This window comes from Eimeria tenella, genomic scaffold, assembly GCF_000499545.2.
Source record: "Eimeria tenella Houghton genomic scaffold, Eth_scaff7, whole genome shotgun sequence".
Lineage (NCBI taxonomy): Eukaryota > Apicomplexa > Conoidasida > Eucoccidiorida > Eimeriidae > Eimeria > Eimeria tenella.
Window position 1 is genome coordinate 61,948 of NW_013543439.1, and position 23,398 is coordinate 85,345.

The 23,398-nt window shown below is 50.9% G+C and overlaps 4 protein-coding genes across 4 annotated transcripts; 1 reads left to right on the top strand and 3 right to left on the bottom strand.

The window, feature by feature from the left end:
- Positions 1-312: 312 nt before the first annotated feature.
- Positions 313-4,595, top strand: ETH_00006590 (26S protease regulatory subunit 6a, putative; the record flags this gene model as incomplete). Its single annotated transcript, XM_013377968.1, has 11 exons — positions 313-474; positions 897-971; positions 1,462-1,563; positions 1,796-1,855; positions 2,042-2,198; positions 2,440-2,496; positions 2,827-2,891; positions 3,402-3,528; positions 3,647-3,771; positions 3,956-4,109; positions 4,408-4,595. 11 exons carry the CDS (start codon positions 313-315, stop codon positions 4,593-4,595), a joined length of 1,272 nt encoding a protein of 423 aa, XP_013233422.1.
- A 551-nt stretch (positions 4,596-5,146) lies between these two features.
- Positions 5,147-5,698, bottom strand: ETH_00006595 (uncharacterized protein; the record flags this gene model as incomplete). Its single annotated transcript, XM_013377969.1, has 1 exon — positions 5,147-5,698. One exon carries the CDS (start codon positions 5,696-5,698, stop codon positions 5,147-5,149), a length of 552 nt encoding a protein of 183 aa, XP_013233423.1.
- Positions 5,699-13,287: 7,589 nt separating this feature from the next.
- Positions 13,288-13,775, bottom strand: ETH_00006605 (uncharacterized protein; the record flags this gene model as incomplete). The annotated part of the gene is made up of 2 exons (XM_013377970.1): positions 13,288-13,524; positions 13,701-13,775. 2 exons carry the CDS (start codon positions 13,773-13,775, stop codon positions 13,288-13,290), a joined length of 312 nt encoding a protein of 103 aa, XP_013233424.1.
- A 3,965-nt stretch (positions 13,776-17,740) lies between these two features.
- Positions 17,741-21,607, bottom strand: ETH_00006620 (endonuclease/exonuclease/phosphatase domain-containing protein, putative; the record flags this gene model as incomplete). Its single annotated transcript, XM_013377971.1, has 6 exons — positions 17,741-19,359; positions 19,641-19,799; positions 20,016-20,091; positions 20,226-20,323; positions 20,485-20,592; positions 20,800-21,607. 6 exons carry the CDS (start codon positions 21,605-21,607, stop codon positions 17,741-17,743), a joined length of 2,868 nt encoding a protein of 955 aa, XP_013233425.1.
- Between the last annotated feature and the right edge of the window lie 1,791 nt (positions 21,608-23,398).

The following is a 23,398-nucleotide window of genomic DNA, read 5'->3' on the forward strand; positions in this document are numbered from 1 at the left end:
TGAAGCCGGAGAATAACTTCACCGGGAGCATTCTTGGTAGACTGTTTAGAGGCCATAGTAAAGCCTCCATCCCGACAGACGCTGCGCATTCGTCTTTTTATCCCTTTCCCTTCTCCAGGCCACCTCAGGAAAAGCACAGGAATAGGCGTAAACAGGCACGGAGCCTGCCGCAGCTTCCCTCTGCTTCATCCGCTGTACTAAGTCAGGCACTGGAGATCAAACCCACGCTGCGCTGCTGCTCGTGCTGCAGCACGGGTTTGCACGTAGGGGCCCCAGCCCTATCGCTTTTGCTTCGGCCCGCCATTTACAGAAATGGATTCTGCAGAGGTTTGGGGAGAGGAGGACGGGGTGACCGCCGAGGTCTCTAACTTCAGCGCGGGGGAGCTCCGCATGAGGACCTCTTTGGTTGACTCAGAGCTCAAATACTTCAAAAGTGAAGCCAACAAGCTCAAGTTCGAGCTCAACAATATGCAGGTGCGTGGAATTCTTGTTGTTATAGTTGTAATAGTACAGCGCTTATTCATGCACAGCGATAACAGTAATGGAGGGGCCAAGAACTGGAGCTCGAGCTCTGAGGCCTTCATGTGTTAGCAAATATCATGAGCTTACACAGCAATGCAAAGTCAACTCTAATCCATATTCTTCCTAATTGCTGTAGTATTGATTGCAGCACTTTTAGTCAGGGTCGCGAATCCGCAACCTCAAAGGGCGCGAATGCGCGCCGTGGCTGCGCAGTTGGATGAGCAGCGATCCACTCTCATTCTGCAAGGGCAGTACATCGTGCACGTTGCTCCATGCAGCTGCGACTGAATGCTCATATGTACGTTTCTGGTGAGGAGCCATGAGGTGTGAGTGCTGCTTACACATGTGGTTCCATGTGCATCGGTGGGATTCAGGAGAGAATAAAAGACGCCATCGAGAAGATTCGACTGAACAAACAGCTACCTTATCTGGTTGGCAGCGTTGTTGAGGTAAGGCTTGCCATAAGCGGCAGAAGCTTACTCTCGTGGTAAATGTGTTGTGCTCTTAAGAGAAAAAAAGGGCCCACGCGCATGTTCCGGTTCCCTGTTGTACATGCGTACGCCGGACACAGTAGTCAGGGTTCAGGTCCGCTGTTGCATGTAAACTTGGTAAAGAAAAAGGGGTACAAGGAAACAAAGAATGACAAGTAATGGGACGGAGGCACCTCTGTCTCGTGGCGGTAGATGCCGATGACTTAAGTTTTTCTGCTGGCTGCTTCATGCTACACATCCAACTTAATTGCTTTGTTGGAGGCTTGCTGGTTCATTTGTTTGACTTGACGGAATATCTTTACAGCAAAAGAAGGCACATTCGAGCAATTTAAGGTGTAAAGTTTAAGTATCAGGGTCTCACGTAGTACCATTACTGTCGCAGTATTCATTATCGCCAAACTTGCCCGCGCTCAAGCCGTAGATGCTTATCTGTTTTTGGTTTCCCCAGTTGTTTGATAACGAAGAAGAGGGAGAGGATGATGGGGCTGCAACAGACATCGACTTGCAACGAAAGGGAAAGTGCATTGTTATCAAGACCTCGACAAGACAGGCATGAAACTCAGCGCCAAGTCCTGTGTCATACTCTTGCTTGATGTATAGAGTTCGGTCCATGGTTGAAGATCGGGGATTCAGCATCGTCACACATATATGCACATTGGCGATTTCTTGTTTCAATGTTTTGCGTGTTTGTGGGCTCCCCTCAGGTGGTACCTGCTCGTGGAATAGCTATGATATTCAGGGTTTAGGGCTGTTGATTGCCTGCTTGCTTTATGAGTGTTCAGACTGTCTTTCTGCCTGTCATTGGCCTTGTGGAGGCTGACCAGCTAAAGCCAGGCGATCTGGTGGGCCAGCTGCCCTCCACGCATTCGTTACTGCAAGGGCACTTGCTACATCTGCAACAACGTGCACCAGCGGCTGCATTTTTCAGGCTCTGCACGAGCCTTTGCTTGTTCGCATGATGAATTATGTGTCTGCTAATCAACTTTTTTTGTTTGACATTGGCTTATCCTATTTGCCTCGTGCTGCAGGTTGGTGTCAACAAGGATTCTTACCTAGTGCTGGATAAGCTACCTGCTGAGTATGACGCGAGGGTGAAGGCAATGGAGGTTGATGAACGGCCCACAGAAGAATATAGTGATGTTGGGGGCCTCGACAAACAAATTCAAGAGCTCATTGAAGCCATTGGTGCGCTCGAAAATAGCCAAGGCGCAGACGACAGCACACTGAGCGGGAAGCAGAGTCTGTTATGACCGCGAAAAGGGCAGCGTCGTAGAGACTGAATTGGTTCGACACAGCCAGAGACTGATTTCAAAATGCATTCTGTACAGGCACTCACCAAGACGTATGAATTCATGCATAGATACCGACATCCACGTGCAGACACAAGCATTTGCGCACTTCGTTTTGCGTTATTCTGCTCTCACAGTTCTCCCCATGACCCACAAGGAGCGCTTTGATAAAATCGGCATTCGGCCGCCCAAAGGTAACTATGGTGCTCCTTGGTGGCATTGAGAGCTATTGTGCTAGTGCGCGACTTCTGTTTATGTGTAGCGCCTGCTTTTCAAGGATGTGGAAGGCTCGGATTTTGATTCGCACTTCAGCCGCAGCTTGTCCCCCGCAGATATCGCTCTTATTGGATGCACAAGTTGCCGGGATTATAGATATTGTCTCCTTGTACTCCTTTTGAGTTGGCATGTGTACCGTTATATCGCCTCCTGTATTACTTTCACTATTGCAGTTCTTTGAGAAGATTGTGGCTCTTCCGGCAACGTATGTAGCAAGCTGATTCGGGGGGCTCTCTTTTTTGGCTCAGGAGTTTTGATGTACGGCCCTCCGGGGACGGGGAAAACGCTACTTGCTAGAGCATGCGCTGCCCAGGTACTGCCCTTTTTGTCGCTAGATGGTTGCTTGATTGCAATCCAAGAATTACGAATAAAAAATTTCCGCATCTTTTTTTTGGAAGCGATGGCATGTTGGCGCTGTCTGGCAAGAGCTCACTAGTTGGAAATTGTGGGGCACGCTTCGGGTCTTTCTACGTACACTCTCACGGCTATCTGTGCCTAACTGAATATTTCTGCCATCTCAGACTGTTTATTTGTCTGGTATTCGACAGTAGTTATTGGCGACATTGTGGCAGCATAGAATGATAATTATTGCGGCGTGAATACAAGAATTATGCCTCTTGAAATCCTGGGCGGTGTATGTAACCTTGGGCATGCATGGCTTGACCTTGGTGTGCATGTACAACTTTTTCCTTCCCTCCATCATACCTGCATGCCTACAGGACTACCACTAGACTCTGTGCGTACGATGAATGGAGTTGAGGGCTAAAAGAACTAAACCAGAATCTGAGATTGGTTGCACGTGTGCATATTCTTGAAATGGCAGACCAAGGCGACCTTCCTAAAACTGGCAGGACCGCAGCTCGTTCAGATGTTTATAGGCGACGGTGCAAAGATGGTTCGAGATGCCTTCGAACTGGCAAAGGAGAAAGCTCCGGCAATCATATTTATTGGTACGTTAGCTCCTTGTTGATTGTGTTCCAACTGTACAACTCTAGGAGCGTCCCTTATCACTTGGGACAGGACACTAGACGCTGTGTGTGGCCGTTATTTTACGGTGGTGGAGTGCAGATGAGCTAGATGCTATTGGTACCAAGCGCTTCGACAGCGAGTTGTCTGGTGATCGCGAAGTGCAACGAACAATGTTAGAGCTCCTCAATCAGCTTGACGGATTCAGCAGCGACGACCGCATCAAAGTAATGTGATGACCATAAATCCATGTGTTAGTGTGGGCTGGAAATGCAATGAATTTGCCAGGAGTTTAGTCCCCACTGGTCACTTGAAGTTTTTCCGTGGAGTTGCGGGCGCATGGAGCATTTAGGCTCAATACAGCATCGACTCTCGTTCTTTACTTGGGTTGGTGCGGTGTGGCGGCGACAGGTTATTGCAGCGACAAATAGACCGGACGTTTTGGACCCTGCACTGCTTCGCTCCGGCCGACTTGACAGAAAGATCGAGCTGCCACATCCCAACGAAGATGCGAGGGAGCGCATCTTGCAGATTCATGCAAGAAAGATGACCGTCAACAAGGCTGGTGAGTTGAGTAAATATATCAACAGATGCACTGACCAATCAAGAATTGCAAAGTTGCATCCCGGCACTCCTTTAACTCTGACCCGATGCATACACGTGTGCATGGTTTTACCGAGGGAGCGCGCTTGATGAGTTTGGCCTACCTGTATTGTTCTCCGTGATATATGTTGAAGAGCTCCCCACTTCATCTACCCAGTGTGGCCGTCAAAGTTTTTCACAATAACTAGCAATAGCTGGCCCCGGATGGGAATCTGGAGCATTATAAGCATAATACGGTCCAGTGAATCCTGCCTCTGCAGATGTGAACTTCCGGGAGCTCGCTAGAAGTACGGACGACTTTAACGGCGCGCAGCTTAAAGCTGTTTGCGTTGAAGCTGGCATGATTGCCCTCCGCCGGAACGCGTCCGAGCTACAGCACGAGGATTTCGTGCAGGGGATCGCTGCCGTACAAGCTAAAAAGAAGTCGAGCCTAAATTACTTTACCTGATCCTTCGAAAACTGGACATATAGCGGAGCTTTCCACACCAAAAAATTTTAAGTGTAGACATTTCCTGGGGACAGGCTCGCGGCAACAGCTGTTTGTGAGCTCACAGCCAACGAAGTGGATGCGGTGAAAGGCTTCTGATTTGCTCAGCACCCTGCGCTGTCCAAGGGGAACATGAAGCTGGGTTTCGTGTCATTGAGAACCTGCTGTAGTGACCCCACTGGTAGCTGTCACAATTACCCTTTCCTTGCGACATCCATTCACAAGGGCTTCAAGAGCCCGAGTTGAATGCTCCGCTTGTTCAGTCAACCAGAAACCAACGACTGCTGAAGAAACCGAGGAGGTTAAGTCGAACTCGCAGACAACTGCAGACGCTGTAAACTTCTATGAGATGAATGCCGCCAGTAGCAGCCCTGGAGCGTGTGCCAGTCCCTCACCAAAGCACCCCTGACATATTGCTTCTGTTGCCCACGAACAAGGATTTACACTGTAACCAATGTTGCTCGATTACTTGGGGCCTCCGGTATAATTGATAATATTTGTGACGCGTGTCGCTACAGTTTTCTCCTAGCTCCATTTCTGATTGCCTCAACTCTTGCGCGGTCTTGTCGCAAAAGTTCATCCAGTCTCCACAAATTTCTCTCCTTGTGGCTCCGCCACCTGCGCTTGATACCCAAGTAGAGCAGCGCTAGTCCACCTAACAGGGAGAACAGTGCAAGATTCGCTGTGTCGAATCGGGCTCTGCCAAATAGTAGAGATATAGCTGGACGCGGCACTGCGCGGGTGTTGTAGTCCTTTACTCCTTGAAGACCAGCGTGGCCTAGTAACGACAGGCTGGTTAACAGTGCAGGGAAGCCCTTAGGCCGGGGGATGGGCTTAGGGGCCTCCGAGGCCCACAGCCTTCGCAGCTCTATCGAATGTCCCGAAATAGTGGCTGCCTCCTCGTTCCTCATCGCCACGTCGTGATAAGCAGTGGTGGGTATTGCTTCAGCAGGGCCATCTGAAAGCTGCGTGGCTTCCGTTGGTCTCGGCGAAGTGCTCGTATCCAATGACGAAGCCACCGCGAAGCCCATTACAGCGAAAATGGCAGTTGTTATGCTCCTCATTTCTATGCGCCTGAGAAGAGGAGCGAGGGAGGCACAGCAGGCACAAGTAAACGCCAGCGACAACACGGAATGGGGACTGCGGCAAGACTCAGTCGGCTGAAGCAGATGAAGCTTAAAGTGTTAGACTAGTGGAGCAGGTAAGCAGGGGGCTTGGGCCAGGTGCGGGCAAATAGGCATTTGGGGAGAAAGGAGACCAACCACAAAGAACAGTGTGCACAACGTAACCACGGGTGCCTCCGGAATTCAATAAGCAATATTTTGTCGGCGCTTTTTACCAGTGCTAATTAAGCAGTGATTATGTTGTCCTAGAGGCTCCTTTTACGCCCCAATAGTAGGTTTGCTCGATGACACTGTCGATCTCCCGATAATCAGCGGTTCCACCTGAGGCAATTAAATGCTGAATCTAGTGTGCTCTGCTCCAGATTTTTGAAAAGAAATAATTTTTATCACAAATTTACACTAGTGTACGGATATCCAGGCTCGAAGGGAGTTGAAAGCCGCACAAATGGTAAGTACACAGGCCTCAACGCCAGGCCCTGTGAAATGCCCAGCAAATATGCTTCCCGTACGACGTGAGCTGATTAATGTTGCTAAAGCAAACGGAAGAAACGATTTTTCTATTTTTGTGTGTCAATTTTTTATTTAACTTTAAGGGTATGCGCACTGATATGCATATGTGTGTGATATTGGAGCCTTTGCATGCCACTCAACTATGTCCCGTTGTAGGGTAATCGTGATCAGCAAATGGGATTGCGCCATACGAGCTCTAGGACTATAAACGAAGCAGTCTCTCTTCACTATTACTGCTTCAATTGGTTCCCTCACAGGAATAGGTCCTTAAATGGGAGTGCAGCGGAATGACATGCTCATGCCAGGCGTTATGGACAGAAGGAAGCCTATTTGCTCCTTGGTCACCTTGTTATCGCAATAAATCATGCGCTGACTGTGTTGACAAAGATATCAAGCCACGGCTAGCAATGGATCGGATGGAGCGGGATCCACCTCGTCAGACTCATTGGTACGCCGATTTAATAAACCACCAAAAGCAGGCCTTCAATTCAAAATTAATACTACTCCTGTACTTCACTTGAATTCGAATTTCCGTCACGCAGCTAACAATAGGCCTAACTGCTGCCTTCCACAGGTTTCTATTGTCTCGCCAAGGAGAAGTGTGAACATAAGACTGCGAAGTAATAATTCTGCGGCGGTGGCTAAAGCTAAACCTGTTATGCCGCCACAGAAATGTACAGTACGCCCACAAGATACGCCGTATCTAACCTCTTTGTTATCCCATAAGCCTTTTCTGATTGTCGAATCTGCCCAAGCGATACGTGGGTTGCTGGCGCTGACAGGGGCTCTGACAGGGTCAAAATGTGTCTCGAAAACAGAATCGATTGAAATACAGCTTAGCTCTTTGTATTGCTATTCGTTTGTGCATTTTGCCGCTCTCCAGGGTGAATTTCATTGGATGTTTCAATAGTTCCAGAATACTGCTCTAAAGACGGAAAGAAACAATAAATTTTCGGAAAACAGAGGAGCCTTTAGAATAAAGCTCGAGGGCATTAGCTTATTGAATTAGCATTGTCCTGAAACGGATATTTTACTTTGTTGTTGGGACAAAGGCAAAGTTAACACTTATTAGCACCTAGACCGGAGATGCAGTGGGGATCCTCAAATGCACATTTTGCTTGCTGGAACGCACAGTGTCTTGTTCCTTCCTTTAAAGATGACGTTGATTTTTTCGCGTTCGTTTTGATATCGGCATGCCACATCTCCAAACGAAGCGATAAGTGGGTTGAAAAGCGTGGCCAGGCACTTGAAGTTTTGCTTTATCTGTGACTCTGCTCTGCAGAGTCACAGATCCCATAGGTTTTACAAACACAACATTGTTGCTTGTGGTTCCACACCGCAAAAAGGTAATCGTGGTCGCTTGAAAACTCTCAAGCCTTTAGCTGAGAGAGTTCATGGATATTGACTGCAAGGTGCAGTGGTTCTTATACGCATGTGCAGCTATCGTTGTCTTCCAGTGTACCTGTGGTGCGAAGGCACTGCAATAGGGCCTGCTGGTGACTTTAAGAAGATAGCTAGCTGGTGACCTATAAAAGATTAGCACGCTGAACAAGGCAAGGAACTTCTTACTACTAACGAAGTAAGGCAGTTTATCAGCAAATTAGCATGTATAAGCTAGACATGTTTGCGAATACATGGACACTGGGGCTGGCCATAGCGCCGGGACCTGTGCGGGACACCGCCCCACAGGGCCAAGGAAGCAATAACCCTGTGGAGGAACTTTTCAGGAAAATCGATTCCAGAACTTGAGACGATTTCTGCTCTTATTGATATTTTGGTGTTCGTTCCATAAGAAACGCGTCGAAGGTGGATGGTTTCTCATTGTGGGCCAGGTAGCAGGGTAGTCCCAGCTGAAGGCGCTGTCCACTACACTTGAGGGCTATTCCGGAAGTGAAATTCATTTTCATTCCGGCCCTGAGAGTAGAAGCACTTCGTCTAAATGATTCACACCTAGTAAGGGATACATCTCCGTAACGGACGAGTATGCAGCCCCACATAACACGAGACGTCTACGATGTCCGTAAGCAAAATGCCCAGCGGGACACCAGTCCATCTTCGCCATGCTACTCCGGAGCCCACTGTGGCAGAGCGGCCGCATGCGCATAAGGAGACACCGCAGGTTCACCTATAACCAGGTGAGCCTGTAGAGGTGTCCCCTTATGTTTATGTCACCGGTTTGCCAGCGGACAATCCGTACGTCACGTGTAGTACACCGCGTTCTCTGCAGCGACTACGATGCTGCAAAGCCCACAACTTGGGCATTCTATGAAATCCTCTCTACTATCGACGCATCGGTCGCGCAACGTCTACCAATTTATTAGAAAGACCGTTTTGTTTCAAGTTCTTAAAAGCATATTTCCTAAAAGTCACTTCTCATGGTTGTTGCTCTGTTGGTCCGGTGAGGATGTGACCCGCACCGGTGCCGGCGTTGTCGGCAGCCCCAATCTTAGGGTATTCGTGGACATTTCTAGTTTATACATGTCAGTCTGCCAATAAATTGCTTACTATTTTACTAGTAAGAAGTTACAGCGCTCAATCAGCGTCTCAACGTCTTAACCGCTTATAGTTCACCAGCTAGCTATCCTCTATAGGTCACCAGCAAGCCCTCTTGTAGTGCCTGCGCACTACATCACGTGGGAACAATTCCAATCCGCGATGGAGGTGATATGGAAAGTTATAGGTAGGTCCAGACAATCTGGCGCAACGTTTCCTATACTTCCTGAAGACGACAGCACTATGCAGGCCTTTTTGATGCGCATCGAACGACAGTACACTCAGGTGGGATTGGAGACCTGCGAATGGGGAGGCATACTTGTCGACCATCTTGTAGGCCCCGTGTAGTGCACAGGCACTACGATAGGGCTTGCTGGTGACCCATAGAAGATAGTTAGCTAGCGACCTGCAAGACGCCGTAACACTGGAAGAGGACAGGATCCTCTTACTAGGATCAAAGTAAGGCAGTTTGTCTGCGAATTAACATGCATACACTAGACGTGCCTGGAAATGCGTGGAGACTGGGGCTGCCATCACCGGAGCAGGCCTCCTCCCCACAGGGCCGAAAAGGCGAGCACCCCGAGTGGGGCGGATTTGAGGATAAAAATTTTGGAAAGACAAAAACTAACTGGATTTTGTTATATTTGGGCTGCTGTTTCAAGTAAACACGCTGAAGTTAGGTGCTGATCATAGGAGCCTGCTCGAGGGGGCAGGTAGCAGCGTAGTCGCAGCAGTAGGTGCCGTGCACTACATTTGGGGTCTGCTCCAGGAATGACATCTTTGTTCTTTCCGGATGCACTTATTGACCACCTTGTGTGCCCGGCTCTAACGTATTGGATGTATCTACGGGGAACTATCGACCTAAGTGGCTGGGCGACAGTACAGCGCAGGCTTTTGGAGCGGTTCGACAAAACAATGTCGCAGAGTCAATTGTAACGGAGTTGGCTGAAGTACAGTGGAATGGTAACCCGAAGGAATACACGGACCGGTTTGCGGCTGTAACGAAGCGTGGTTTGGGTGTTGCCCCCGACGAACTCGCTGAGTATTACTGCACCGGCACCGGGATACCGACAGACCTTCATCTTCTAATCACCAATAACGGACAGGTGAAATATCAGTCGTGCGAACAAGCGGCGAAAGCCGCAGGACGCCTCTACGAGCTCAAGCAGGGTGTGCTAGAACTCCGAGAAAGGACCAGTCAAGCCATTAGGGCTGCTATCCAAGCTAATGGACCCCGTCGGCTCTACGAAATTGAAAATCGACCTGGGGGAACCCACGCAAAGTGCTCTGAGTGTCAGGGTCGCGGATATCCGTCACGTGTCTGCCCCTGCAAGGGAGAACGTACCAAACGTCTGGGGGAAATACGTAGTGCACAGCGCCCACTGTTGTGACTACGCTGCTACCTGCCCACTCGAGCAGGGCCTATGATCGGCACCTACAGTTGGCCCATTTCCTTGAAACAGTAGCTTATATATATTGAAATACAGTTACTCTTAAGCTTCCTAATTCTGTTGTCGTTCAATTCGCCCCACTCGGGGTGCTCGCCTCCTAGGTCCTGTGTGGAGGAGGCCTGCACTGGTGCCGGCGCTATCTCCAGCCCCAGTCTCCACGCATTGTCAGGCACCTCAGGTGTATGCATGTTAATTTTCAGACAAATTGCCTTACTTTGATCTTAGTAGGAGGGTGCTGTCCTCCTCCAGTGTTGCGACCCCTTGTAGGTCGCTAGCTAGCTATCTTCTAGAGGTCACCAGCAAGCCCTATTGTAGTGCCTGTCCACTACAAAATGTGCAAGAAGTGTGGCGGTGTGGGACATTTTGCTCGGGACTGTCCTACGTATGAACGAGGCCGGCCCGAGCCGGCGGACGAGAGCAGTAGGGAGCCCATCCGTCATAGCACTGAGAAGACTGAACAATTAAAGAGGGGGGCCTAGGCGTGGTAGGAGGCGAGCGCTCTAGGCCGCGTAGCCATGGCAAAGGGATGATGTGTGCGGTAGCCACAGGCGCTAGTACCATTCCAGTCTCCTTTGAGTGGCGAAACCAACTCCTCAGCACTGCGGAAGGAAATAATACGAGCGATGGGCACGCGGAAGGGAATCAGCCGCTTTCGGAAACGCGGTGAGAGTCCTGGTGAGCGGCGATCCTGAGTGAAGAGGCTCCGGAAGCGACGACGGATAGCAGCAGGAAGTCTGCAGAGGCAACAGAAGACGGCTATAGGCCAGACGTGACAGAGATTGCGCCACACTGGTGGAGGGAAACTTGCACGGAAGAGCCTTACGACCAAGGGGGAGCACTGTGTTATGTGGGTGCGACGGCAGTACTTGGCTTTGAGCTCGCAGGGAGTTCTTGTGAGGCCCTCTTGGACACTGGGGCTTCGAATAGTTTCCTTAGTCCTAAAACAGTTGAATGACTGCTCCTGACGGTGCGGAGACTTCCAAAAGAGCATAGGTTCACCGTAGCTACAGGTGGACAATTACGCATTGATCGGGTTGTGACGGGATTGACGATGTGGTGCGGATATGCACGTTTTTCCGGGGACCTTTTAGTCGGACCCGTTCCTTATGATTTAGTCATGGGTTTGGATTGGCTGGTGCAACATAAGGTGGCCTGGTATTTCCAGTCCGACAAACTCCGAACCTATGTGAGTGGCCAGTGGTGCGAGTTACCGTTCGTTAGGACTGGAGAAGCAAAGCTGCAAGGTGACAGTCCCACCGTAGTCCACCCTAGGACCCCGGCAGAGCAAGCATATGAGATATTGGCCAAACAAGTGGCGGGTATGTCAGCCAACAAGGCAGCTATATTGCTTCGCCCGCCTCCAAGGAGGTATAAGTCTCACGCGAAGACTAAGGCGAAGGCTCGGATAATGTCGCCTGTTCGTCAGGCGGTGGCTGACACAAAGAGTCTCAGCGCTCCATTGCACGATTTGCATCTCATACTGGCTTTGCCTGAAGCCGGTTCGGCGGTACCCCTAAGGTTCTCGGATGAATGGCCAGGCGCGCTTTTCTGCGTGTTAATTGGGAATCAACCCAAGTCCGCCGGCTGGGGTAGTGCTTTCGCCTCAATCGCCTCGGCGGCAGCGGAGGGTGAAGAGGAGTCTCCCTGGCCTATGGCAAAACCCGAGCACACTCTGTTCGACGAATGGATAAATTTGACAGAGGCGCAGGATATTCCATGTGAGATTATCCAGGTTTTGCAGGAGTATCGAGCGGTCTTTCCCGATAACTTACCAAAGGGATTACCGGCGAAGCGCCCTCATGATCACCATATCCTACTTGTGCCTGGAAAACTTCCAGCGAAATCTGCAATCTACCGTATGACCCCAGATCAGCTCACATTCCACAAACAGGAGACGGCTAAATTATCGGACAGTGGTTGGATTGGACCAACCTATGCGCCTATTTGCTCCCCTACGATCATGGTAGACAAACGTGATGATGGCTCCGGGGAGCGGAAGATGCATATGGTTGTTAATTACCAGGCTCTAAATGCTCTTACGATAGCCCCCGATTTTCTACTACCTCCCATTCAAACCATTCTAGAGATGCTGGGAGGCGCCAAGTATTTTTCCACTTTGGATCTTGAAGCAGGATTTCATCAAATACGTATGGCTAAGGAAGACCGGTGGAACACGGCTTTCCGGTCCGTTCTCGGACTATTCGAGTACCGAGTAATGCCCTTTGGCCTTAAGGGTGCTCCCGCTACGTTCCAGGCCAATATTAATGCCTACCTACAACCTTTATTGGGACAGGGCGTTATTGTGTACCTAGGTGATGTACTTATCTATAGTCCCGATCTCTCTGAGCACGTTTCTCTCCTGCGACAAGTCCTAAGCATTTTTCTTAGACATCAGTTCTACCCAAAATTCCGCTAATGCAAGTTTGCAAGGCAAACAAATACATATTCGGGTTATACCATTTTTGCTGCGGGGATCAAACCTGCAAAAGACAAAATCGAAGACATCCGACATTGGCCAGAGGTGCTGGACAACGGAACGCAAGTGCACCAGTTCCTCGGCACCATAAATTACTGTCGCATGTTCACGGGACCGGACTATGCAGACGTCGCCCGGCCGCCGGTTGACCTTACGCGTAAAGACGTTAATTTCGAATGGATAGAGCTTCACACGCAAGCGGTGCGGCAGCTCAAACAGCGCTTAGTCGACTTCACTACATTACAAGTCCCTGACACCACGTAACCCTTCGAGTTATACACGGATGCCTCTGGTTATGCGATCGGAGCAGTTCTGGAACAAGACGGCAAGCCCATCGGCTTCCTCAACCACGTCATGAACCCCACTCAACAGAGATACTCGACCTACGATCAGGAACTCTTGGCGTTGGTCACGGCACTGGACAAGTGGTCGCACTTGTCCCGTGTTTTTAAGCTAACGGCTTAAACTGATAATCAAGCTCTCACCCATCTCCAACGACTCCATGCATCGAAGCCACTGCGCGGACGCACCGCCCGGTGGCTAGACTTCCTGGCAGAGTTCCCGGATTTGCACATCACTTATGTTCAAGGAGCGCGCAATCAAGTGGCTGATGCCTTGTCTCGCCGTCCCGGTCTTCCTAACACCTGCTTGCACGACATACCATCGACAAGCACTGATGGTCGCAGTGGGGCAAGCCCGCGCGGCTCCTCGCTCTCGTGGTCGGCCTGCCAACTACAGGGAGCTCGCTGGAATTCGTTCGTGACGACCCAGACGAAGCAGCCTGCCATCTGCATCTTCACCTGCGCCGCCAGAACCCAATCCAGAGGCGGAACATCCTACACTCACAACGAAGACACCAGCGGACCCTCCTGATGTGCGCCAATGGCCGCAAGCTTACTCGAAGTGTTCTGTTTTTCGCGTTCCCTACAAAGCCGCAGCAAACCAACCAGGAGAAGCTCTGCAAATAGAATTTCGTAATCGCCAATTCACCTTTCGCTACGTGCAGCCTTACCTGCACATCCGCGTTCATGGACTGTGGCGCATCTGCGTCCCACGATTGCCTGAGTTCCTTACTCAAGTTCTGCATTCACATCAAGACCATGTCACAAAGGCCATCGAGGCCAGAAAGAGACCTTTGTGGCTCTTAGCAAGCACTACTACTGGCCAGGAATGCGCGCCTACACTACTGCTTATGTAGAGTCATGCACTTACTGTCGAGCGTCGAAGTCCCTCAATCAGAAGCCTGCAGGCCTTCTTGAACAGCTGCTCATCCCTTCTCCTCGGTGGGCGCACGTGAGTCTTGACTTTATCGCAGATCTTCCCCTTACAACGGCAGGGCACGACTCGATTCTTGTGATGCTCGACTACCTCAGCAAGATGGCTCATTTCGTTCCTCCAAAGAAGTCATTCACAGCAGCAGACACCGTGGAGCTTCTTGCAGACCGTATTATCCGCTATCACAGTTTTCCAGAGGTGCTCATATCGGACCGCGACACCCGCATCCAGTCGGATCTCTGGCAACAACTCTGTAGGCGCGTTAATATCAAACGCTGCATGTCCTCGTCCCACCATCCGCAAAGTGAAGGTGAAACTGAAAGGGTTAACCGCACACTCGAGCAGATGCTTTGTACCTACATCCAATCTGACGAACGCGAGTGGGAGCGTTTGCTTTCGGCCCTGGAACTTGCTAACAACACGACAAGCCATTCAACTGCCGAGCTCCCTCTCTTCGAGGTCATGATTGGCGAGAATCTGTTGACGGCTGCGATCCTTGATATCGTAGGCGCGTTAGCCCCTACGGTCACCCCTCCGATGACTAAGCTTTTCCGGCAGCTCTGCGACAGAGCACAGAGTCACATCCTGAAGGCAAAATGGCAGCAGAAGTACTACGCAGACACAAAGCGCGAAGCAGTAGAGTATGGAGTGGGAGACAAGGTCTGGCTCAGTAGCAAGCAGTTACCGCCTTTTAACAGCTGCCCTAAGTTCGAACCCCGTTACCGCGGACCCTTTGAAGTCATCGAACGCATAGGAACCGTCGCTTACCGTCTCGTTCTGCCTACCACTTATGAATGCCACAACGTTCTCCACGTTTCGCAGCTAGTTTCCCACCGTCCCCGCCATCCCGATTTGGTTCCCCCGGAAGCCAACGCCGCCTGACCTCCTATCCGCGATGCAGCAGGCAACCTAACAAAGGAATATGAAGTCGATTATATTATGGACCAACGCGGCTGGAGAGTTGCAGCCCAGTACCTCGTGAAGTGGCGCAGGACACCTGAAGATCAAGCCACATGGGAGCCCGCTCTCCACCTTACAGGCTGCCCCGCTTTGCTTCGCGCTTGGCGCCGCCGCCAACGAAGACGTCTTCAGGCTCGAAAGAATCTTAGTTCTGGGTCCGTCACCTTCCGCCGCCTGCAGGACGGGCAACCTTCAACGAGAAGGGGGGAGGGAGCGACGCGCACCGCATGCGCTCACGACGTTAGCTTCAGAAGAGAATAGAGATTGAAAAGACAAAAGTAACGTGTTTTGGGTAGGTCTGTTCAGTCCAGCAAGGGGAGAAGTTGTAGAGCACAGGCACTACAATAGGGCTTGCTGATGACCTATAGACGATAACAAGCTACAGACCTACAGGAGGTCGTAACACTGAAAGAGGAAAGGACCTTCTTACTAGGATCGAAGTAAGGCAATTTGTCTGAAAATTAACATGCATACACTGGAGGTGCCTGTAGATACGTGGAGACTGGGGCTGGGGATAGCGCCAGCACCGGTCCCCAGGGCCTAGGAGGCGAGAACCCCGAGTGGGGGGGATTTTCAAGGTAACAGATTTTGGAAACACAAAGAACAACTGTATTTCGTCATATTTGGGCTGCTGTTTTAAGGCAATGCGCCGAAGTTAGATGCTGATCATAGGCGCCTGTTCGAGGGGGCAGGTAGCAGCGTAGTCGCAGCAGTAGGTGCTGTCCACTACACCCCGCTCTAGCTTATTGGATGTATCTAGAGCGGACTATCAACCTAAGTGACTGGGCGACGGCACAGTGCAGGCTTTTGGAACGGTTCGACAGAACAATGCCGCAGAGTCAACTGCTGGCGGAGTCGGCTAAAGTACGATGGAGTGGTAACCTGAAGGAATACATGGACCAGTTTTTGCGGCTGTAGCGGAGCGTGGTTTGGCGGTCAACCCCTACGAACAAGCTGACTATTATTGCGCCGCGCTACCAACGGAACTCCATATTCTAATAACAAACAACAGGCGGGTGAAGTATCCCTCGTTGGGACAAGCGGCGACAGCTGCAGCGCGCCCCTACGGACCCAAGCAGAGCGTGCTAGAGCTACAAGAAAGGGCCAGCCGAGCTACTAGAGCTGCTGTCCAGGCAGATGGAACCCGTCGGCGCCAGGAAAACAAAAATCGACCTGGGGGAAACCCTGAGAACTGCTATGAGTGTCAGGGTCGAGGACACCCGGCACGCGTGTGTCCCAGCAAGGGAGAACGCACCAAGCGTCCGAACGAGACCCGCAAGAAGTGTGGATGTGTGGGATACTATACTTGGGACTGTCCTACATACGACCGAGGCCAGACCAAGCCAGAGGGCAAGAGCAGTAGGTAGCCGACCCGTTCCAGCACCTAGAGGACTGAATGCTTAAAGAGGCGGGCCTAAGCGTGGTAGGAGACGAGCATTGTAGGCCGCCTAGCTGTTGTAAGGGGATGATGTGCGCGGTAGTGACAGAATGTGACTCTGTGCTCTGTCGCAGAGCTGCCGGAAAAGCTTAGTCATCGGAGGAGTGAGCGTAGGGGCTAACGCGCCTACGATATATCAAGGATCGCAGCCGTCAACGGATTCTCGCCAATCATGACCTCGAAGAGAGGGAGCTCGGCAGTTGAGTGGCTTGTCGTGTTGTAGGCAAGTTCCAAGGCCGAAAGCAAACGCTCCCACTCGCGTTCGTCAGATTGGATGTAGGTACAAAGCATCTGCTCGAGTGTGCGGTTAACCCTTTCAGTTTCACCTTCACTTTGCGGATGGTGGGACGAGGACATGCAGCGTTTGATATTAACGCGCCTACAGAGTTGTTGCCAGATATCCGACTGGATGCGGGGGTCTCCTTCCGATATGAGCACCTCTGGAAAGCCATGATGGCGGATAATACGGTCTGCAAGAAGCTCCACTATGTCGGCTGCTATGAATGACTTCTTTGAAGGAACAAAATGGGCCATCTTGCAGAGGGAGTCGAGCATCACAAGAATCGAGTCGTGCCCTGTCGTTGTAAGGGGAAGATCTGTGATAAAGTCGAGGCCCACGTGTACCCACCGACGAGAAGGGATGACTAGCTGTTCAAGAAGGCCTATAGGTTTCTGATTAAGTGACTTCTCAGCCCAACAGATGCTTCTCCCCAGCGGATCTGGCCGAATGCCACCTGGCGGTAACAGGATTGTCTAAAACCATCCTTAGTAAGATTGAGTCGGGCTACGCTGCACGATGTCCCCCCCTCAGCAGAGGATAAAATTAAGATCAATGAGGTTCAAGTAATGGGCTCTTTCGACAGGATTTTTCTTCGTGTCTGGATGCGCCCCGTCTTGCCATAGTAAGATCGTTCGATAGTGCTGACGGCTATGCGAGTTTACAGTGAACTCCTCCGTAGCTGCTAATTCTCGCTCTACCGACTGTAGAAAGGGCCATAAAAGCCAGTGCTAAAGTGTAACTAGGTTGATTGGAGTTTTAGTCTCTCCAAACCGCGCAGTTCATCCTATCAAACCAAACTAGACGTGGATAGCAAACCTCGAGAGCAGACTTACTCGGCTCAACTACGGAGGCCCCGGTGCCAACTACTGTATTCGCTTGTCGCAATGTTTTCCTTCACCTAGGTATAGCGTACAGTTCGCTGCACTAGAAGTTCTCGGGATACTTCCACTCTAAGTCCCTTGCGGTACAAAGGTTGCTACGCGAATAACGTGAAAATCACAAGTCCCGTTGACAAACCTCTCGAGGAAGCGTGACTGCCAGTCCTCGCCGACCCTTCCACACAAACAAAAATGTATGGTGTAACTACAAGCATGCCATACTATTCGCTCGCCTGTAGGCTCGCTTCACAGCTAGCAGCCGGTGGATCTCTTTCTGCCTGGTTGACTGACCTAAGAGCTGCCGCTTCTGCAGCACATGACCCCCAAAAGTCTGCGATATCAGTGTCTGTGCTCCGCCTCAGGGTGATACGGATGGCGTAGTGATCGCTCAGTGTCACAAGCATCACTTCCCCGAAGCAACCAAAGCAGCAGGCATCAACTAGGACACGAGGGTCCCTCATGAGGATATCAGCGGCAACCGGTAAAAACGGATATAGACCCCCCGCAAATTGATGGGGGGGCAAAAACACGTAGTCACAACGGAGCCCGTGACAACCTGCATGAGGCCCAATAGAGTTCAGTGGATTCTCCGGGTCCCATGTAAAGTCTCGGCGCGAGTAATTTGCCCTATCTTCGTCAGAAGCGCATTGTATGACGGTATCACCGCTTTCCCCGGACTCGGTCTCTTCGTCCGTGTCTGAAAGCAGCCAATCTGCTACAGAACCATCAGTTCCCTCGCTGTTCCAATGGCTTTGTGCAGGTGCAACTGCAAGCGCTACAGAACGCCACGCTTTGCCCGGCATCAGGCTTTTGTCGCCGCCCTGTACTGCAGTAAGGGCAGTGCTGCAGGACGCCAGCGAACAGTCACTGGCAAGCGGGGTTGCGTCTACACCCCGCTGCTGGTGCTGGGGCGCTGAAAGTGAGAGACGCACATCTAGGACAGGTGCTTTGTCCCCACCGCCCAGCCACTTCTGCTGTTGCTCAATAAGCCGCCGCTTTGCCGTCAAGAAAAACTCGCGGTGGGCCCAGGCTGCAGCAGCCGGCAACTCAAAAGCCAAGGGGAGCTGTACGCCTCCACCTGCCCTGCCAAAGTAGCCCCCAAGTAACCCTCTGACGGGCAAACTGGCGCTTTCTTCCTCGCCTGCGCTAGCACTTAGCGCACTGCTATTTCTGCCTGAGGTGTTGCGCGGTGCCGTTGTTGCTGCATCACTAGAGTCACAATTGGACAACTCTACACATTCCTGGTGAGGAAAACGGCGGCTCGAACCTCCTGTGGGACCCCGTCTACAGTTCTCGTTAGACGGGTAGCTGTTCATGTTACCGAAAAATATGCTCCTGTCTCGTTGACCAGTGCCACTGCTCCGTAAAACTGACTGCTCTCGAGGACCACTCCTCTGTGAGGATCGCGCTTGTAGGCTCTGCCGCTGACCTAGCAGCTGTTGCTTCTGTTCTCCTTCGGTGTCACTTATGTCTGCATCCGATGTCACACTGGCAGAAGGTGCAGCATCAGATTTGTTGAGCACGTGCTGCTGCACAGTACTTCTAGAAGACGCCGTCACCTGTGACAGAGCAGCCGGATGTGCCTGAAGTCCCCTCGGCCCTGGTTCTATGTGCATCCTCATGCGTCGCTGTCGCCTAACACGCACGAACAGGTCCCGACGAATGTGCCGATCGTGGAGCTCAATTCCTTGGTCATCTAGCTGCTGCTCATCCAGCAACTGCTGCTGGTGCAAAAGATGATGCTGCAACAAGTGTCGCTGATGCCCATGCACGTGCAACCAACAGTCCCGCCAGCCTCGCTCCACGAAGCACTTGTAATTTGAAGCGCATAAGTGGGGGGCTGTGCATGCAGCAAAAAAAACAATTAAGCGCTTGGACCATGAATACCAAGAAACTGACGCTTTCAACTGTGTAAACGCAGCATGCGAAGGTCCTCTCTAGAATACAGAAATTATCGAGGCCGCTGAGCAGCATGCAACCACTACGAATGCTCGTGAACTACACACCACAAAATAGCTGAAATCTTTCCTATTAAACTCGTTATCCACTAGCACTACGAAGAGCAACGCCATCACCGGAGGCTATGGAATGTGTCAACAGCGCACTACAGGGTCCTCGCACCTGCATTGAGGTCGCCAATAACGAGAGGCACATGGCCTCTGTCTGCTGCAGCATCGCAGGCTTTCAACAGCTGACGAATTTCTGCTGCTCGCACGTCTTCCACATAGCGGGACTCTGGGTCGACGGCTCCACTCGCCAAATGGATATTAAAAACAGCAACTGAAGAAAGAGAGGAGGTCCACGAAGCAACGGCACCACGGCAACGTCAGCCACAATTAATTAGAGCCAAATTCAGCTGCTCATTTCGCCGTCCATAGAGCCATTGAATTCAACAAGGAAACGGAAGGAAGCCTGGATGTCGTGAAACTGCATCTTCTAAATCAGCACTGGATGCTGTCGTCAAATAGCTCTATTGAAGGTCAGCATATTGCTTACTAACACCGATAGAAGGCACGTCGATGGCTACTTCCAACATCCCCTTCGAAGCAAAGCAGCGTTCGATGTACGTCACCTGCAGTGTTGTAGACAAGAAAAGGACGGCAAATCTTTACGACTCTAGAAACGTCGAGGCTGTGTTAATGAGTTCCTTCCAAATTAAATGAACAATTTTTCGTATCAGCGTGCACCCGCCGTAAGCTCGCCCACATCTTCAAATTTGTGAAACTGAGTATGGACGATTGGAAACTTGCTAAGAACCATTAGGCCATTGTGAAGTGCGAAACGACCCCCAGACGTGCGGCGACCTAAAACAATTGAACATTCACAGCCCTTAAGCCCCCAGCCGTGCACCCTGAGAGCTGACTTGCTGACAAAATTTCAGTCTGAAAGTACGGCACGGAGATAGACACCCTACGGTCGAAAAAAAAGCGAGAGACCCGCACAAATGGATGCCAGTGCAGCTTACCAACAAAAGGCAGTTTATGGCGAGTGCTCTCAATGATGAAGTCGGCGTGGTTTTCTCCGTACACCTCTTGCAGGCAAATGATGTCAGCTCCCGTTGAGAGTATTGCCGCTGTTAAAATGTGCGTAGCTAGAAGGAAGAGATGTAGATAAGTTTTAATTAGCAGAAACTACAGCCATTTAAGCTAAAGGCACAGCAGCCAATTCGAGTCTATAGAACGGCCAGCCGACAACGTACAAATGAACCCGTTTCAAGCTAAAAGCAATGCGAAGGATAAGCTAGTAGACATCGCCGGTACACCAATAAAGCTTAACTTACCCGGAATGTGATGAAGTCGGCGCTGTGTGAAGGGAGGATTTTGGTAAACGCGAAGGCCGCATAGTTTGTACTCTAGAAGCCCCGCATTGAAGGAAAGTAAAGATAGTTCATCTAGGCGCGTCTGCGTCGTCCTGTCATCCCCTTGCATTGTCGACGCCCCACGACTCGGAGTAGCGGCTTCCGTCTCGTCTGTTCTTGCAGACTGAGCATCAGGTGGGCTTCGGCTATCCTCGCCTCCTCTCTGTTCCTCACCCCCGGCGTCAGTACACTTATCAGCAGAAGATACACCTCTCTGGATCCCGCAGCGTTTCATCTCTCCCTCAACGCCGTCGAGTTCGCTTTTGCCTTCCGCCCTACGCAGCAACGGGTTGCCTGCCTCCAACTCAGCATTTGTTTCATCGCCACTTACAGGTGACGTAGCAGCCTCCGAATTTTCGCAGCACTTAGCTTCAGCGAGTGGCACTTTCGAATATACTTCCTTTTCCACTCCCCCGGACTGCAATGCTGATGCATGCATAGGATCAGAAAGAAACAGCCGTGGACAGCGCGGTTGGTTAGCGAAATGGCCATTTACGGCTCTCGAATGACAGATGTACTCCTCACGTTCATTCCTGGTGCCAAAGGCGCTGGTGCTCATGCTGCTGATTTGGTTGCTGCTACTCCTAGCATTGACTGTTGAACCACGTGCCATTGCGTTGTACCCAGAATGAATAGAAGAAACGGGTGAGCTGGAGATTGTGCCTTCATCAGTGTCAGTGAGCTCCCACATGAAGGCCTTCTGATGAGCGCCGGATGTGCTGTTGTTCATTTAGAGGTCTACCAATAAGCAGCATGTGCGGTTGGCACAGGAAAGCTCCACCAATGCAAGGAGATGCGAGCAGCTACTGTACTGGCAATTGGATGAAGCTCGGACGTCATCCTATAAAGGGAAACGATGCCGCTGAGGAAATCGACACCTACTTGAGAATTGTAAATCGGGCAAAAGCCCACTTGTCCCTTAGAGCATCCGCTGACGTGAAGAGCCCAGAGCATCCAGTGGAGCTTCTGTGCCCACGCTGTACGAAATAGACTTAGACTTCACCCTGATAGTCTTCTAGCATCGAATCTTCTGCGAGCTCTGCAACTCCAGTAAAATAAGAGACAGGCAAAGTGCGCTGCTTCCTCGCGGAACAGTTTGTGTGGAGTCGTCTATGAAACGCTCCTCTTGGCGGTTTTCCGCCAATTCTTTCTGACAGTAGGTCCCAAATAACGGATAAATTTGCCTTAAAAACAAGCGGAGCTGTGAAAGCGGCAACTGACGGCCTCACCCAGCCCAAAATAAAACGCCGACCAATTCAAGCCCCTTGAGGCGATCCTGCAGACAAGCACTGCTGCTTCCGAAGCCGTCGACAATGCCGAATTGTAAATTCCTCATCACGCAGCGTATCTTTGTCTGTTGTTTCTGTCTTGAATTGGCGGGTCTGCTCTTTCTTCCCTTTTGTGATGGTGCTTTGCTGTGGTTTTAGATGCAATAGCAGCAGGCCGTGCATGCGGCCTTCGGCTACCTTACAACAATGTAGAATCATTTGGATGAAATTTTAGCTTCCTAAGATTCCGACTATTGGGCAGAGAATACCTTTACCAGTTTTATGGGGATGCTATCAATCGGCCCTCAGATATTGTCACCACTGCAACAGTGGTCACACATTGGGGAAGCTCTACAAGAGCGAGCACTTAACATAATGGATATCTCTTCTCTTTATTAGCAGAGGCCAGCGGTTTCGTTTTAATCTCGTGGTTCAGGGTGTCAAAGCTGATTGGAAACTACGAAGGCTTTTCTGTGTCTCGCGCCTGTGGTACGGGCGCGAGACACAGAAAAGCCTTCGTAGGGCGCGCGACACAGCAGAAGCTTCGGTATTGCTGATAAGCACGCATGTCCTGTGTTTTTGTCCTAAGGGTTTGGGTGGATGTGCATCATGCTGCACTTGGGGTGTCCCGCGATTTGTGTGCGCGACACGTTGCTCGGGTTTGGCGAGTTTGTAGTCGTGCATGCTTAACGAGTGTGGCTTGATGCAGTAGCGGTCCGCATGCAAGTTGATTGTATTAGGGATTTTAGCGCAAGTGGAGTGCGGCAGGACAGGCAGCTGTGCATCTCTGGGGTGAGGTGCTGTTCGTGTTTATCTTCACGTTATGTGGACTGTCCGATTCCACTTGCACGTAGCAAGGAGCTGATTGCCTTTTTCTCGAGAAGAAAATGCTGCGGGAAAAGGTCTACAGAAGACAACGAAGTGAAATTTGGCAGCGCTACGTCATAAACTACTTGGAAACTGAAAGCTTCTGCTGTGCAGAGCCTCCTGCGCTCAGACAACCGCGAGTAAAACACAACTACCTAACCGTTAGTCAACTAAGTTTCAGTGGAGGCAGCCACTGCAAGCAGCGGTATTTCTCATTGAGGGTTGGAATTTCAGACAAAGACGGTGTTCATCAGCGTTGGATCGAGTGTCTAAACAGATGCAGAAATAGTAAGTCGCACAATCACTTATTCAGTACTGGGCCTAATATGCAGTCGGGCGGTGTTTTGGGAGGGCTACACAACCTGCACTTGCCACGTTATTAATTC